Genomic DNA, 14936 nt, shown 5'->3' on the forward strand with positions numbered 1-14936 from the left:
GATCCTCAGGGTAGTGGTCTCCAAGGGAGAGGGTATGGAGGATGGCTGGGGGGTGTGGGAAGGAAAGATTAGGACTTTGATGTGTGCTTCACTTTTGAGATCAGCATTATGTAGTTCTTCACTTCGAATGTGTTGTATAATATGAGTAAATATTAGCTCGTTACTACATGTAGATAATTTATAAATAAATATTAGGTTGAACCACAAGAAATTGCTGATATTCAAATCATTTTGATCTATTAAAAATGAAAGTTATTGCCAGGCACAGTGGTACATGCCTATAATCCCAACAACTTGGGACACCAAGGTAGGAGGATCACAAGTTCAAGGCCAACCTCAGCAATTTAGTGAGACTCTGTCTCAAAAAATAAAAAGGCTGGGAATGTGGCTCAGTAATAGAGAACTCCTGGGTTTAATCCCCAACACCACAAAACAAACAAAAACATCTATCATGGTTTAATAACACATACCTGTTATAGATGTATACATTCCAAAATTTTTTGCACTGGAGATTGAACCCAGGGGTGCTTTACAACTGAACTACATCCCAAACCCTTTTTATTATTTTTTAAAAAAATATTTATTCTTAAGTTTTAGGTGGACACAATATCTTTATTTTACATTTATGCGGTGCTGAGGATCGAACCTGGTGTCCTGTGCATGGTAGGCGAGCACTCTACCACTGAGCCACAACCCCAGCCCCCCCTTTTTATTTTTTACGACAGGGTCTTCCTAAGTTGCTGAGACTGGCCTAGAACTTGGGATCCTGCTGCCCCAGCCTTTTGAGTCACTGGAATTACTAGTATCACTGCACCTGATCCAAGTTTGACCTTTGGCCAGTATAGCCCTCCCTACTGCTACCCACTTACTGGTAACCCCAAAACTTATTTCTGTATCCCAGAATGGGGGACATTAAAATATTTAATTAATTTGAATTCATATGTCAGTCTGTTAGGACTGCTATAACAAAATTAGCATAAACTAAGATGGCTTATAAATCGTAAATATTTCTCACAGCTGTGGAAGCTAGTACATCTAGATCCAGCTACCAGCAGATTCAGCCTCTGGTGCAGGCCTGATTTCTGGTTCTTAGCCCTTCACATGATGGAAGGGGAACAAGCTCTTTTATAAAAACATTAATTCCATTCATTATCTGATCGCCTCCTAAAGACCTCCCTCTCGACACCATCTCCTTGTGGTTTAGAATTTGGGTAGAATTTGGGGGAAACACAACATTCAAACCATAGCAACATGAAACTAGCATACATTTAAATGGTCCTGAAGTGTATTCAGTGGAAAAGCAAGTTCTCCTGTCCTCCAGCCACCAGTTTCCTTCCCAAAGACAACTCTGAGGGTCTTGTGTTCCTTCAGAGGAACTTGGTATATGTATGAGCAGTGTACACACGTGTGTCTATTTACAAAAATGGGTAGAGGAAGTAGTAGTGTAATATGCACTGTTTCTACCCTTGCTTTTTAAATTTAGCAATCTAGCAAGAAGTGTTCAGCTATTTATTTTTACTGACTCCTTAATGTTCCGTTGCATGTGGGTATCAGAATTTATACAGCCAGTGCCCTGTTGCTGACATTAATATTGTTCCCCATCTTTTGCTGTGTCAGTCCTGTAGTAAATAGCCTTAACACATGTAATTTTGCAAATGAGCGCCTGTGGGATAAATTCATAGCATTGGTATTGCTGAGTCAAGGGGTATGTACCTCTATGCATGCTAGGCAAGTGCTCTACAACTGAGCTATCACCAACCTGAGATTTTTTTTTTTTTTTTACAATTTGTTACCTGGAACAGTCAAAACCTTCTGGAATTTTAGACTGTAGAAGGTATGACAGTGACCTCTGGTTGCAAGTCATTAAGAATCCCCTGTTTTAGCCAAGTAGTGGTGCATGCCTGTCATCTCAGTAACTTGAGAAGCTGAGGCAGGAGGATCACAAGTTCAAAGCCAGTTTCAGCAATTTAGTGAGCCCCTAGGCAACTTAGTGAGACCCTGTCTCAAGATGAACATGAAAAGGGCTGGAGTGTAGCTCAGTGGTGGAGTACTTGCCTAGTACACACTAGGCCCTGTCTTCTATCCCCAGAAATGAAGAAGAAGAAGAAAAAGAGACTGCCATAAACCAGGCAAGGTGGTTCATGCCTGGTTCACCCCACTGACTCAGAAGACTGAGGCAGGAAGTTCGCAAGTTTGAGGCCAACCTGGGCAACTCAGTGAGACTCCAGTCTCAGGAAAAAAAAAATCCTGCTAACAAAGAAGGAGTTCCCTGCTTTTGCTTTAGCGTGTCATTTGCCATATTCTCCTAGATTCTTGTTTCCAAGGCCCATCATTCCAGGCCAGGGCTGGTCATCCCAGGGAGTAGGCAGGGTTTTCCCCAGGCAGTAGTGCCAGGCGGCACCAGCAGGTGGCAGGCAAGACACTACATGCCTTCAGTGAGCCTCCTCTGGAGCGCTGCCAGAATGGGAGCCTTTGGGTGGTTTCCAGTGACCTGACCTCCCAGCAGCAGACCTGGCTTAATGTTGGGTGGGGTGCCTGATCCTTTCCTCCCACCTAGTCTTGCTGCCATTTCTTAAATTGGTGAGCAGTTTAAGTTCACTAGCAGCTGCCTTGAGAGGAGCTCCAAGAGGCCACACCCAGAGGTGCCAGGCTGGGCTGCCACCCCCTCCAGGAACTGGCTGGAAGTATTTGCATGCCGTGGCCTGGGATGACTTGGGTTTCCTTAATTGCAGGGCTCTACTTCCTGTCTCTTTCAGCCAAATCTCCCACACCCTTCCCATGAACTAGGAGGTCCTCAGAACAGACATTTACCACTTGTACTCCACCCACTTTGCTACGGGCTAGGGAAAAAGAATGAGCTAGAGGTCTGAGCAGGGCCCTGGACTGCCATACCTGGGAGTCAGGGCTCAGGCTGTTGGCCCTGCCCCTCACGACTCCTGTTTCCTCTGCTCAGGCAGTCTGGTAGAGGCCTGCCTACCACTTCCCTTGGGTCCAGTTAGAGGACATGTGCAGATTGCCCTTCAGTGCCTGGGGGAGTCTTGGGGAAGGAGGGAGAGCAGAGGACTTGGGAAGTGGGATGAAATAGCATCTGTGGTAAGTGCTGACCCCTTCCCAGCTACTATCTGGTCTCTTGCCCCACAAGGGACTAGCAATATTTGGGGATTAACAGCACTGGGAGGGCTGATCCCCTCTAGCCCAAAGCTCTCCTGCCCTTAGTTTAGGTCTCCCAATCTTCAGAGACTGCCCAATTTCCCCTCAGCCTGAAGGAGTATGATGGGATGGAGTGGGCAGGGACATAATGAGCAGGGAAGTTTTATCTCACTGTGAGCTGATGAGTCTCTGCTGTGAGGGAGGCCCAGGAGGCTGGAGGTTTCCTGTCTTACAGGCTTACACACAGTCTGTGCCCCAGAGTAACTCCTGCAAGACAGAGCTTGCAAGAAAATTCAGGGTCAGCCCCTGCTGCTGATGAGAGCCTGAGGGCCGGGTGGGGACCCATGGTGGGAAAAGGTGGGCAGGCAGCTGTCCTCTGTGGCTCCCCAGGATCATTTCCCAGCATGCATGAATTTGCATATCTCTGGTTTCCCCATCAGTTTCTTGGCTCCTGGAACCAGGAAAACAAGAAGAGGAAAAAGCAAGTGGGGCAGCTACTTGGAATTTGATCCCTTCTAGGTCCGCGCCTCGTGGCTTGAGCTTTGGTCTCAGGAATCATATTCTGTCCGTGTCTGCCACCCTCTCCCTGGAAGCTCACGTGGAGCTGGGTGGGCCAGGCAGCTGAGGCCCTAAGAAGGGAAATAAGTTGTCTTGAACAGTCCATGAGTGGTGCTCGAACCCAGGTCTTCTCCTGCTGCCACTACATGAATTGAAGTATCAGATTGTCAAATCTAGAAAAAGACAAGGATCACTGTGTTCCTTTTATAGGTGGTGAGGCTGAGACCCTGTGAGTGAATGCCACCTGACTAAGCTGCTAGAATAGGCAGTGGGGCAGGAGGTAGTAGGAGAACTTTGGAGTTAAAATCCAAGTCATGGGAAAAAAACAGCCTTGGCATTGGACCTGGCAACTTGAGTAGCTCTGCCTGGAAGCCAGATTGAGGAAGAGACCCAGAGGGGAGGCTCTAAACACTGGACAGCAGGCCCAGCCGGGCTGAGCCTGTCAGAAAAGTGCAGGATGCTAGCATAGGTCGTTGGCGGTGCTGAACTGACCCAGCCATCCCGAGGGCTTGGCCCTGGCTGGTACCTGCTGCACAAGCCCTCCCTGGTGCCCGTCTGAACCAGCAGGGCCAGACCCAGCCTCCTGCCATTAGCTGCAGCCGGCTGGGACTAACACCACTGCCCACTTGCCCTGGGAGTACTTGGTTGCCCTCACACCCACAGAGCAGGAGGGCACATGAGCACAAGTTCAGCTCTGGTTCAGGAACAGGTGTGAGAGAGTGCCCTACTTCTTCCAGGCGACCGTTGTGGCACACACAAGACAAGGCTGTGGCACCTGCTGCTGAGCGGGTGGGTAGAGTGACCATCCTACCTGCTGCCAGAGAACTCATGGGAATGTTGTCAAACTCAGGGGCTGAGGGCACCCTGTATCCCTCCAAGGCCCAAGGTGCTGCAAGCAGGTGCCAAGGCTGCCCTTCCTCAGGTGTGGGGGCCAAGGACTAGTGTTCAAGCCCTGGCCCAGCCAGTCCTCCTCCATGGGACCTTGGGCAAGTCACTCAACATTGCCAAGTGGCCAATAATGAACTAGTTGGTCCGGTATTTTAGCTTCCTGCCCAAACAGGCCCATAAATAGCCTTTTAATCTGGAATACAGTCCTTTATTTATTTTTTACCTTTATTTTCTTCTACCTGTTTTTTGTTGGTGCATTAGTTGTAAGTGTTGATAGGATTTGGTGCTGCATATTCCTGTATGCACACGGTGTGACCATATGATTTGGCCAGTTCCACTTTCCAGCACTCCCCCCCGCCCCCCAGAATAGAGTTCTTGATTGGAAAAAAATAAAAATAGGGCGAGGGCATTTCCCTGTGTAGATAACACCTGAGCCATCTGGAAGGAACAGGCAGCGGCGCCTTGAACAGCACTCAGTGGCTGAGACTGAGCTACTGCTTGCCAAAGTCCTGAGTGCCGAATCCCTCCTTGATTTCTGTCTGGAAGCGTTGGCTTCCAGAGCTGCTCCAGGGTGAAGAAGGTGGTGAGGCCCCAGGTACAGGGCTGGCCACAGTGGCACTGTCTCCCAAGTGCTTTATAGCTGTTCTGTGCTGAAGCAGTTCCTCCAAAAGAAAATGCAAATACTATAAAAGCCTCATGACAAAGTACAAGTCAGGTGAGATGTTCAAGACACAATTATTAAAACTGCATTTTATCCATTTTACCTGACCGATAATGTATGTTTGGAGAATCATTTGATGACCTTTTGCATTTAGAATATTTAACATTCAGCCAGGTGCAGTGGCTTATGCCTGCAATCCCAGCAACTGGGAAGGTTGAGGTGTGAGGATCACAAGTTTGAGGCTAGCCTCAGCAACTTGGCAAGACCTTCAGCAACCTAGGGTGACTGTCTCAAAATAAAAAAATAATTTAAAAAATGGGCTGGGGATGTGGCTCAGTGGTAAAGTACTCCTGGTTTCAATTCCCAGTACCAAAAGGGAAAAAAAAAAAAATTCACACTCATCTTTTCAACTGCAAGGGAAAGGGAGAGAGGAAGAAAAGAAAGGTCTCTTTCTGAGGTCAGATGAGAAGTTAAGACTGGATGAAGGTGGAAACTCTGTGAACGTAGCCCGCAGTGGGTCACTCTAGAGGCCTCTTAAAGAGCAGTTGCTATGTGCCAAGACTGGGGTCACACACCTAGCATATGTTATCTTCTGTAATCCCCATGACAACCCCAAGGTAGGTGCCATTATTATCCCCATTTCATAAATGAGGAAACTGGAGACCCAGTGAGGGCCAGTCATTTGCCCCAGATGTCAGTGGCAGAGCCAGTTCTTGAGTTTGAGAGTAGACCAGGCCTAACCTGGAAGACCGCCTGGCATTGTCTCTCCAGCTGCTGCTGCCCAGCACTCCTCCCCAGCTCTGCAGTCCCATTTCTAGAGCAAGGCAACATCTAGAAGATGGGGCCAGCACTGAGCACCGAGGAGCTCCTCTACACCTGCTCCAAGCCCCCAGAAGCCACCATCTCACTCCTTTGCCATCCTCAGCTCTGGTCAGCACACAAAAAAGGAGAAACCCAATCCTATCCCCTCAGAGCCATCCCTCCCCATGCTGCAGCTACGGGACTCTAAACCCTTACACTTCTGCTTAACCCCCACATCCTGTCCCAAACCCTTCCTGTGTGTCAATAGCCACCTCCAACAGAGGACCAGCTGGAGGCTGTAGGAAAGATGCCTCATCTCCAGGAGACCCAGCACTCTTGGAAACCTGCCTTCCAGAGGAGGGTCAGGGCACAGCATAGCATGGTTCCCTTGGGAGGCAGGTCAGCTTGCCTCCCACCCCCCATGAAGATGATCACCTCCTGAAAGGGCTCACATTGATTTTTATTGATGTCTTACAGGTAAGGACATTCCACTTATATTTCAAATTTATAACTGTACACAGCATACACATGTCCCCCCACCTTTGGGGAAGGGCGCAGAAGACAGGGTGGGGACAGAGGCCCTGGAGCCCTGGCAGGGGTGGTGGGGCAGGTAAACAGAGTGGGTAGAGGTGGGTTTTAAGAAGCATCTTGCTTACTGACATGAAGCCTCACGACCCGCAAGGGGTGCGGATGAGGCCTCATTGGCTTACGGGAGGGGTGTTGGAGGGCAGGCACACGGTGCCCAACTAGCCGGCCATGCCGGCGTCCCAGGGACGGGGTGGAGGTGGGGGCCCTGCCCAGGCCTCTGTTCCCCCAGGCCTCTCTCCCCGCCTTCTGAGAGAAAAGAGGGTTTGGGCCTCAGCCACGGACCAACGGCCTAATCGGCAGCGTCTCCTTAAACGAGATACAATGTGCATCAACGGGGCGATCGCCTCTGGCCCACAGGGCAGGCTGCGGGTGCCACGTGCGCCAGAGCCAATCCTACAGGATCTTAGGTGGGGTCCCTTCCCTACTAGAACTTTCCCTCTGCCCAGCATCCAGGCGGCCTGGCTTGGGAGCCCCTTGCGGGCTACGCCGCTGGCTCACTCAGTGAGGTGCTGCGACTTGTAAGAAAGGATCTCCGCCGCCAGCTGCTGGGGGTCCAGGAGCTGCGGGAAGCGCCCCATCACGGCCTCCACCAGGTGCGGGGGGAAGACGCCACACAGCTTGGTGTACACACTGGCCCGCTCCTTGGCCAGGCCCCCCGCCCCGCCCCAGGGACCCCCGCCAGCCCCTGGGCCCGGCACCGGGGCCTCCTGCAGGACTGGGGTGGGTGGGGGCAGCGGGTACGGCTCAGACCAGTACTCTCGGGACGGGAATGCGCGTGGTGGGGGCGTGTAGTCAGCAGGGACGCTGAAGTGGCCGGTACCCATGGCCCGTCCAAAGGCAGGGAAGGCAGGCACAGCCTGGAGCTCGGACCCATAATGGCGGTAGCCAGAGTAGGGGCCCTGGGGGGGTCCCGGCTCACCAGGGCCTCCCGCCCGAACCCCCCACAGTTCTGACATCTGACTTTCCAGGGAGCCGATGCCAGAGTCCAGGCAGTCCTGGGAGATGTATGGGAGCGAGTCCAGGGTCTGCGGGAGCCAGTCTGTGGGCCCCAAGTGGCCGCTGCCTCCGCTGGGTGGGCGGCCCCTGCCCGCAGGGGCAAAGGTCTGCGTCAGCCCCTCCTGGCGGGGCCCTGAGGGTGCTTGGGCCCCCAGCTTCTTTCCCTCCTGGCTGCTCTGCTCACCCTCTGCAGGCAGAGAGCCAGATTGAGAGGAAGTGGAAGACCGCTGGCTACTTTTGTCCTTGCCAGGGGCCCTGGGGGGTGAGAGGAGGGCGTTGGCACGGAGCTCATCAGCCACGGAGCGCTGCGGGCGGCTGGGCCGCTCAGGGTGGAAGAATCGGCACTTGACCCCGTAGGTGCATTTCCTCCCTGCAGAGGGGAAGGGAGGTGGGCTGACTCGGGCAGGAGGTGGTGGTGGCAGGGAAACTTGGGGCTGGCTGGTCCCATGATGGTGCCACCCAGGAGGAGGCACCTAGGGCACAGGTGAGGGGAGGGCAGAGCTGGGTCTCACCATAAGGGCACGGCTGTTTTCTGTGCTCAGAAGGAAGTGGCTTCTTACGCAGGAAGTTGTCCAGGCTGGGTCCGTGCCGGCCCAAGGGGTCATCCGGGGGCATGAACCTGTAGAGGGCAAAAAGAACTCTCAGGAATGGGATACACAAAGGGGGACTTCCAATTGCTGAGGACATCCAGCCTTGCTGAAAATCCAGCCATAAAACTGGGGCCTATCTTTAGGACAGAACAGTGCCAAAGTAGAAGGGGGATGCCCCAGCCCAGGGGCCACAGCTCAGGGGCACCTAGGGCAACTCCCAGGCTAGGATCTTTCCAAGGTCATCAGGAAACCACAACAGGTATCCCAGCCTCGGGCTGCTTTCAAGAGAAATAGTGTGCAGCTGGACAGGCTGTCCTGGACGCTGACCACATCCTGTCTCAAGTGCTACTTCTCCATCCCTGAATCAAAGAACACCCATCCCACCTAGTCCCAGCCGGATATCTGCTGTCCCTTTCACTCCCAAAGCTGCCAGGAGCCCAGGTGGTGGCTCCCAATGGCCATAGGACCCAGCAGAGCCTGGTACCAGCCCCACCCTCCGGAGGGCATCTCTGGCTGCCTCCCAGAGCCAAGTTCATTGGGTCCCCCAGAACATACTTGTCATTGACAAAGGAGTACATGAGCAGTCGCTCCTCGATGAAGCGCTTCCACTCCTGCCGTTCGCCCTGGAGGTCCCGGTAGGTGTCATTGGAGACCACAACCCCATCCGAGTCGTAGGCGAGCTTCACGATGAAGCGGTCATCATAGCATACCACCCGCTTGCCTCCCACGCGCCGGGACGGTGTGAACACCAGGATCTTCTTCTTCTCCAGTTCCCGCAGAATGTGCTGGTCTGGGGGTGGCAGGGAGAAAGTCAGGGCCCACTCAGGACCCAGAACCAGGCTACAGGGCTCCCTAACCTCCCAGTGGCCAGGCTCTGGGGCTGTTAACCCACATTCACAAGGGTGGATACCCGTTCTGCAGAGGTTCCTGCTGGTTTGCTGCCTGAAGACTATGGACACCTGAGCCCAGCCTGCAGGGGGGCTCTGGGCACAGAACTGGCCCTTTGGCTTCTCACGCTCTGACATCAGGCCTGCTCAATCAGAGGTGGTTTGGCTTTGTCTGTCGACCCAGCCTGTCCTGTAGGGGTCCATGAAGAAGTGTCCTGGCTCTGTCCCTGGACAAGGGACAGAGTTTCTGGCAAGGCCAGAGTTCCCTTTGGAAGGGGCCACTCCTCCTGGAGCTCCAAGCCAGACAGCCTGCCCCTGGATCTCCAGACTCCTGGAGAAACGGCGGTTTTAATCTAGGCGGGGGCTCGAGAGCCTAGCAGCCGGGGTTAGCACAGGCTGACACCCACCAGGCACCAGGAGAGCACCTCTAGATTAGCTCACAGGTCCACAGCAGGTGGGAGGAAGGCTCTGTACCAAACCCTGCCCCACCCTGTTTTTCAGATGAGGAACGAGATTTAGAGCAGGGCTTCGGGGTCCTTGCCTGGGTCACAGAGCCAGGAATGGACAGTCAGAATGCCAGGCCTCACTGTCCTGGCCCAGAGCCCTCAGCCCTAACCACTGAGACACACGGCCCCTCTGCCACTGGGGATGCTGAATGAGTGACATGCCACCAGAAGGACGAGGGAGGCACCCAGTATCTAAGGCAGAGGCCTGGACAAGGTGATATCTAATGACCACTGTTTACAGCAGGGTTTTGGGGATACAAAAGCCCCGGAAAGAGATACTGATCCCTGGTCTCTAAGTCTAGAAGTTGTCAGCCCTGCCCAAGGGGTCCCTCTTGAGGAGAACCAGGGCTGTGGGAGAGTGATATTGGTCACCTCCAGAGGTCCCACATACCTGTGATGGGCACGTCGGGCCGAGGCTGCTCCTTCCTCCAGGACGGTACGAACACTGTGATATCAGTGTGGCCCCGCTCTAGAAACCAGGTCACAGCCAGTAGGATGCCCCGGCAGGAGAACACCTCCTTGTTCCCGTGGCTGGGGGGAAGGAGGGACAGGTCAGCCCACAGCGCCAGCTAGCTGGTCCTCACCCTGCAGCAGGGCTCAGCCCGGGTCCTCTGCCTGTGGGCCCAAGGCCTCTGTTCCTGGGCTGGTTCCCACAAAGCCTGAATGGCCAGACCAGCTGCGGGACTTTCCCCAAGATTCCATCTGCCTAAAGTGGGGATCCACCCAGGAATCTGGCCGCACTGGCTCCCCGCGGAGGGGAGGGTCAGGCACTTGCAACACACCTGGGGGTGGGGAAAAGGTGCAGGGAGATTTCTGGTTCCTGCCCCACCCGGAGCTTCTGGGACCACGGGACACAGATGTGCACTGGCAGACTGAGTCACCTCCCTCCCTGCCCCACTGCGGCTCCTTGTCAGCAGCCAGAGGTGGGGGTGGGGAAGAACCAATCGGCTAACCAGGGAGAAACCAGATTGTTCCGGATTAAAGTCTGGCCACGCACACAGCCTAGGGCAGGGACCCCAAGGGTTCAGGGCAGGGGCTGGTGCTTCCACCCTTCCAGGAGGGACAGGAAGTGACGGCAGGAGGTGCTGGCTGGTTCCCTTTCAGTGTGAAAGTGAAAGGCCAGAGCTTTTCCTCCCAAAGCGCCAGCTCCCGGCATGGCCAGGGCCAGCCCCACGCCTCCTCACAGTGCAGGGAGGGTGTGACCTACAGCAGAAAAATGGTCAGAAAGGGGCTGGAAGGCTTGGGGATTCAGACTCCCAAAGAGAACCCAGACGATGGACCTCCTCCCTGCCCTGGTCTGAGGGCAGTTCCATACAAATGCATCTGGACCCAGAAGAAAGCCTGGAGGTGCTGGGCTGCTATGGCTCAGTTTCTTCAGCTGAGAAAAGGGCCCAGTGGCCTGCAGCTTTCTTAAGACGGATGGGTCAGTGACACAGGTTTACACTGGCTTGAGGCCAAAGACTGGCAGAGCAGAGATTCCCTGGGACTTCCCGGGAGGGCTGGAGGGGGCACTGGGGCTTCTTCCCCAGAGGCCTGCCTGTCACTGGCCCCTTGGTGACAACTCAGACTCTCATATTTGGCAAATCAAACTGAATAAATGTTACGCAAAAGAGGCAAGTCCAGGGTCGACCACATCCTGTGGGTGGCTTGTTGGGGTGATAGCTGGAGGCCCAAGAGAAGGCAGGCGGGAGGTGTGGGGTGAGGCTGGGGTTCCAGATGCCGAAGGTCTTGCAAATTGTAGGGGAGACAAAGTCCAGCCTCAAGGCAGCACTCATCCCCATCTGCTGTCCCCTAGTAGCCTGCTCATAATAGTAAGAGTTAACATGTATTGAGAGCTGTGGCCTCGACTGCTCTAAGTGCTTTACACTGAACCATCGGCAAGCCCATGAGGAGAGTACCATAGTGACCATTCCCTTCCCTTTTCTTAGATGAGGAAACTGTAGTCCAGAGAGGGTAACAATCACTAGGGTCACACAACAATAATGCAGAGATGCAGACCCGAGCCACTCTGTGGATGCTTGGACAGGTTCAAGGACAGGCACAGACTCTGATGGAGGGGAAGGGGCAGGGGGAGGGGGTTCTGAGCTCCAGTGCAACAGCTTCATCCTACAAGGCTTGCTACAGTAAAGGAAAGGAAGGTTCCATGACCTACCCAAGGTCACCTGGCTAGTGCTAAGAGTTGGAAATTGAACCCAGTTTGGGGCCAGTGAGTTGCCTTCCTGTCCCTAACAGAAGACCTGGAGTCTATTTGGGAGGAAAAAAGCTTCAAACGTGTTTGCACAGTGTGCGTGGCGAGAGAAGAGCAGGTGGGAGTGGGAGGAAGGGCGTCTCTCCTGCTCTTCCTGCAGGAACACAGGTTAGGAGACTGCTAGGCTTCCCTGGCTGGCCAGGTCCCTGGTCTGTGGTCCTCACAATGCCCCATGCTGCCCCCTCACGCTGTCCCCTTCCCTGGGCCCTCTGCACGGTCTCCCAAGGCCTGGATGTGGTTGTTCCCAGGCTCTGCTGCCTGTCCCAGCCACACAGGTGTGCTGCTCACCTGCCTCCCTCTGAACACATGAACACACTCAGGTATGTGCTTGTGCCTCTCCTGGCCAGCGTCTTCAAGCCCTGGGACCTGGTGTCCTGCCTGTGGGCACCAAACACCCTGGTGGGGACATCTACTCTCAGCAGGTGGAGCCCTCCTCTTCCTGCAGTGGAGAGCTCCGTGGACTCAGGAGACCAGACCTCTCCTCACCCTCACTGAGTCCTAACTGCCCAGGAGGTCAGGGCCCCCCAGCCTGGCCAAGGAGACTGATAGGATGTGTACGTGGGAGCCTCCAGCCGCTGTTCCTGCCCCAGGACAGAGGCAGGGCTGGGCCAGCTCCCCAGGTGAAAAGACCTGCCTGGGCTGGGTCTGATTAGAGGAGAAAAATTCCCTTAGAAGGAAACAGAGGTGAATTTCCCCACGATTTGCATATGGTGGGGGCTAGCCAGCCTGCCTGCCCCTGGGGGGAGGGGGCATCAGGGCAGGAACCCAGCGACAGCTGAGACAGGAAGTGTGAAGCTGGAATTCCCCTCCTGCCACAGCCCCAGCTCAGAAACCCCCGGCAGGCGGGCAGGCCGGCAGGCCAGCAGGCGGGCGGGCGGTGCTATCTGTCTCCAGGGTCAGCTCCCAAGTGCCCCCCACTGCTGCCCTCCTCCCTCCTCCCAGGCTCCTCCTCCTTTTACCAGGATACAAACACACACAGCACATGGCTGTCCCCAGGGCTCAGCCACTTCTGTGGGCCTGAGGCCCACAGGGGCAGAGTCACAGGCTCATCCTAGCTCCTCAACCAGGCTCAGGCTCGAGCGTGAGGGGACCCGACCTTCCTGTGACCTGCCTCCCTCTGGCATGGAAGCCCCCTTTTCTCAGCCTCCCATCCAGGACCTACCCAGTTCAGGAATGGGAATGGTGGGGAAGGGGCTCCCCTGCGTTTGTGATGAGCTAGGCCAGGACCAGCTGACAGTGGCCTGCCCTGCTGGGCTGGAGCAGGTGGAGGGCAGAGGCTGACTGGGAGAGTCCTCAGGGAAGCGGGGAAGGCGCTCACACCGCCTCCCGCCCTGTGTCTGGGGTCTCCCCGCATCCCTGCCAACAGGAACTTTTCCTGATGAGTGATCCACCCGTCCTGACTCACCAGCCACCTCGAAGGGAACTGGGAGAAAGCAGCAGGGAAGGCGGGGCCACAGATCCAAGGGAGAAGTCAGATTCTCGAGGTCAGGAGCAACCCTGGCCTCATCCTTGGCTCCCACCCCTCGCCACGACCCGTGTGAGCACATAGGGGGCCACAGTTAGGGGGTTGTGTGCTGACTTTGGCTCTGGGAGCCCCAGAGACCAGTCTAGCAGAGACTTGGCTCACCTGGGGCCAGAGCATCAGGCCACCCACCCACACCCCATGGAGAATCAGAGCCAGCCTTGAGGTCACTCCAGGTCACAGCCCTGAAGGTCTCAGTAGCTGGGCCTGCTTCCATGGGAGCCCAGGCCTGGGACAGGAAGGCCTCAGAAGACCCAGGCCCTGAACAGTAACAACAACTCCTGTTCACTGAGCACCTGTGACTTTCCAGGTGCCATGCCTTTGCTCTCACAATGACCACCTGAAGCAGCAGGAGATAAAGCCCAAAGTGGCTAAGTAACCGCTCCCATCTGGAGCACTGGCGCTCACAGGCAAATCCCCGGCTGCCACGGTCTCGCCTCCTGTTACAGGCGAGGAATTTAGATGGACATGGCTGGCCTCAGGAGACCCAAACATAAAGTGAATTCTGGGGACACAGAACCTGAATTCCAAACCTTGCTCCACTAGCTACCAGTAGTGTGACCCTGGACAAGGCTTTGAGCCTGAGTTTCATCCGCATGACATGTCACAAGGCTTAAGGGAGCCTCCTGGCGTGAAGTAGGCCCTCATAAGGGCTTTCCCTTCCTCTAGCCCAGTCCACCAGAGAAGTCAACTCCTGCCTGAAAGCTCCTCCACCTGAACAGCAGGGACAGAGACACCTCTCCACTCATCTCCACAGAAGTGACGCGTACCTCATGGCCACGTTGCTCCCATCGATGACCACTGGCCTCAGGTCACTGCCCTCCTTGTCCTCCTCTGGGAGTGAGGGCTCCAGGCTGGGGGCCTTGGGAGTGCCCCCACCCCGGGGCACCAGAGGGAGCTGAGGGCCGGGGTCTTGAGAGGCCTGGCGCTCATGCTCGGAAGCTGCGCTATGCTTCACCAGCTCCCCCAGCACTGTGTTGGTGTCTGCCTGGACCCCCAGCTTCTGAAGGACGCTGTGGATCTCAGAGGATGAGTAGCCCAGCTTCCGGAAGAAGTCCACCTTCATCTGTAGCTCCAAAGCTGATGCCTCCTCTGGGGTGGGCTCCCGGGCAGGCCGGGGGGTACCCCGACAGCTGTGGCTGTCCTCAAGCCCCCACAGACTCATGGTGGGGCTGGCTTCCTGGACAGGCCTCTCTCCTCGGGTGCCACTCATATCTCACACTCCTGGAAGGCACTTGTCACAGCTCCTATGGGACAACACAGGGTTAGGGATGGGGAATGTTGCTCTCATCCCCTCTCCTGCCTGCCCTTCCCAACAGGATGAGGCAACACTGGACTGGTGACACTATGTCGGCTCAGGTGGTCCCCTCAAAAGCTCTCTCAGCTAAGGATTATCTTTCCCATTATATAAAGGGGGAAACTGAGGCACAGGTGCTAAGAACTTGCTCAAGGTCTTCCAACTGTTAGCTGGTGACGCAAGAATTTGAAGTTAGTCTGATTCCACCCCCAAGCCCAACCCCTCACGCTAACACGGGGGGGGG

At 55.1% G+C, this 14936-nt stretch overlaps 1 protein-coding gene across 4 annotated transcripts in view; it reads right to left on the reverse strand.

The window, feature by feature from the left end:
- Positions 1–6497: 6497 nt before the first annotated feature.
- The window catches only part of Zc3h12a (zinc finger CCCH-type containing 12A), a 21803-nt gene continuing 13364 nt past the window's right edge, over positions 6498–14936 (reverse strand). For 2 of the 4 annotated variants that reach the window (XM_015485258.1, XM_015485255.2), the window contains 5 exons: positions 14166–14642; positions 10017–10156; positions 8788–9022; positions 8155–8261; positions 6498–8012 (listed from right to left, as the gene is read on the reverse strand). In XM_015485258.1, coding sequence (XP_015340744.1) covers positions 7141–8012; positions 8155–8261; positions 8788–9022; positions 10017–10156; positions 14166–14608 — 1797 coding nt within the window. In that variant the 5' untranslated portion in view covers positions 14609–14642 and the 3' untranslated portion in view covers positions 6498–7140. Of the gene's footprint in view, positions 8013–8154; positions 8262–8787; positions 9023–10016; positions 10157–14165; positions 14915–14936 lie in introns of those variants that run through there. The other 2 variants (XM_015485257.2, XM_048815738.1) reach the window with 2 other exon arrangements.

Source organism: Marmota marmota, unplaced genomic scaffold (genome assembly GCF_001458135.2).
Source record: "Marmota marmota marmota unplaced genomic scaffold, marMar, whole genome shotgun sequence".
Classification (NCBI taxonomy): Eukaryota; Metazoa; Chordata; class Mammalia; order Rodentia; family Sciuridae; genus Marmota; species Marmota marmota.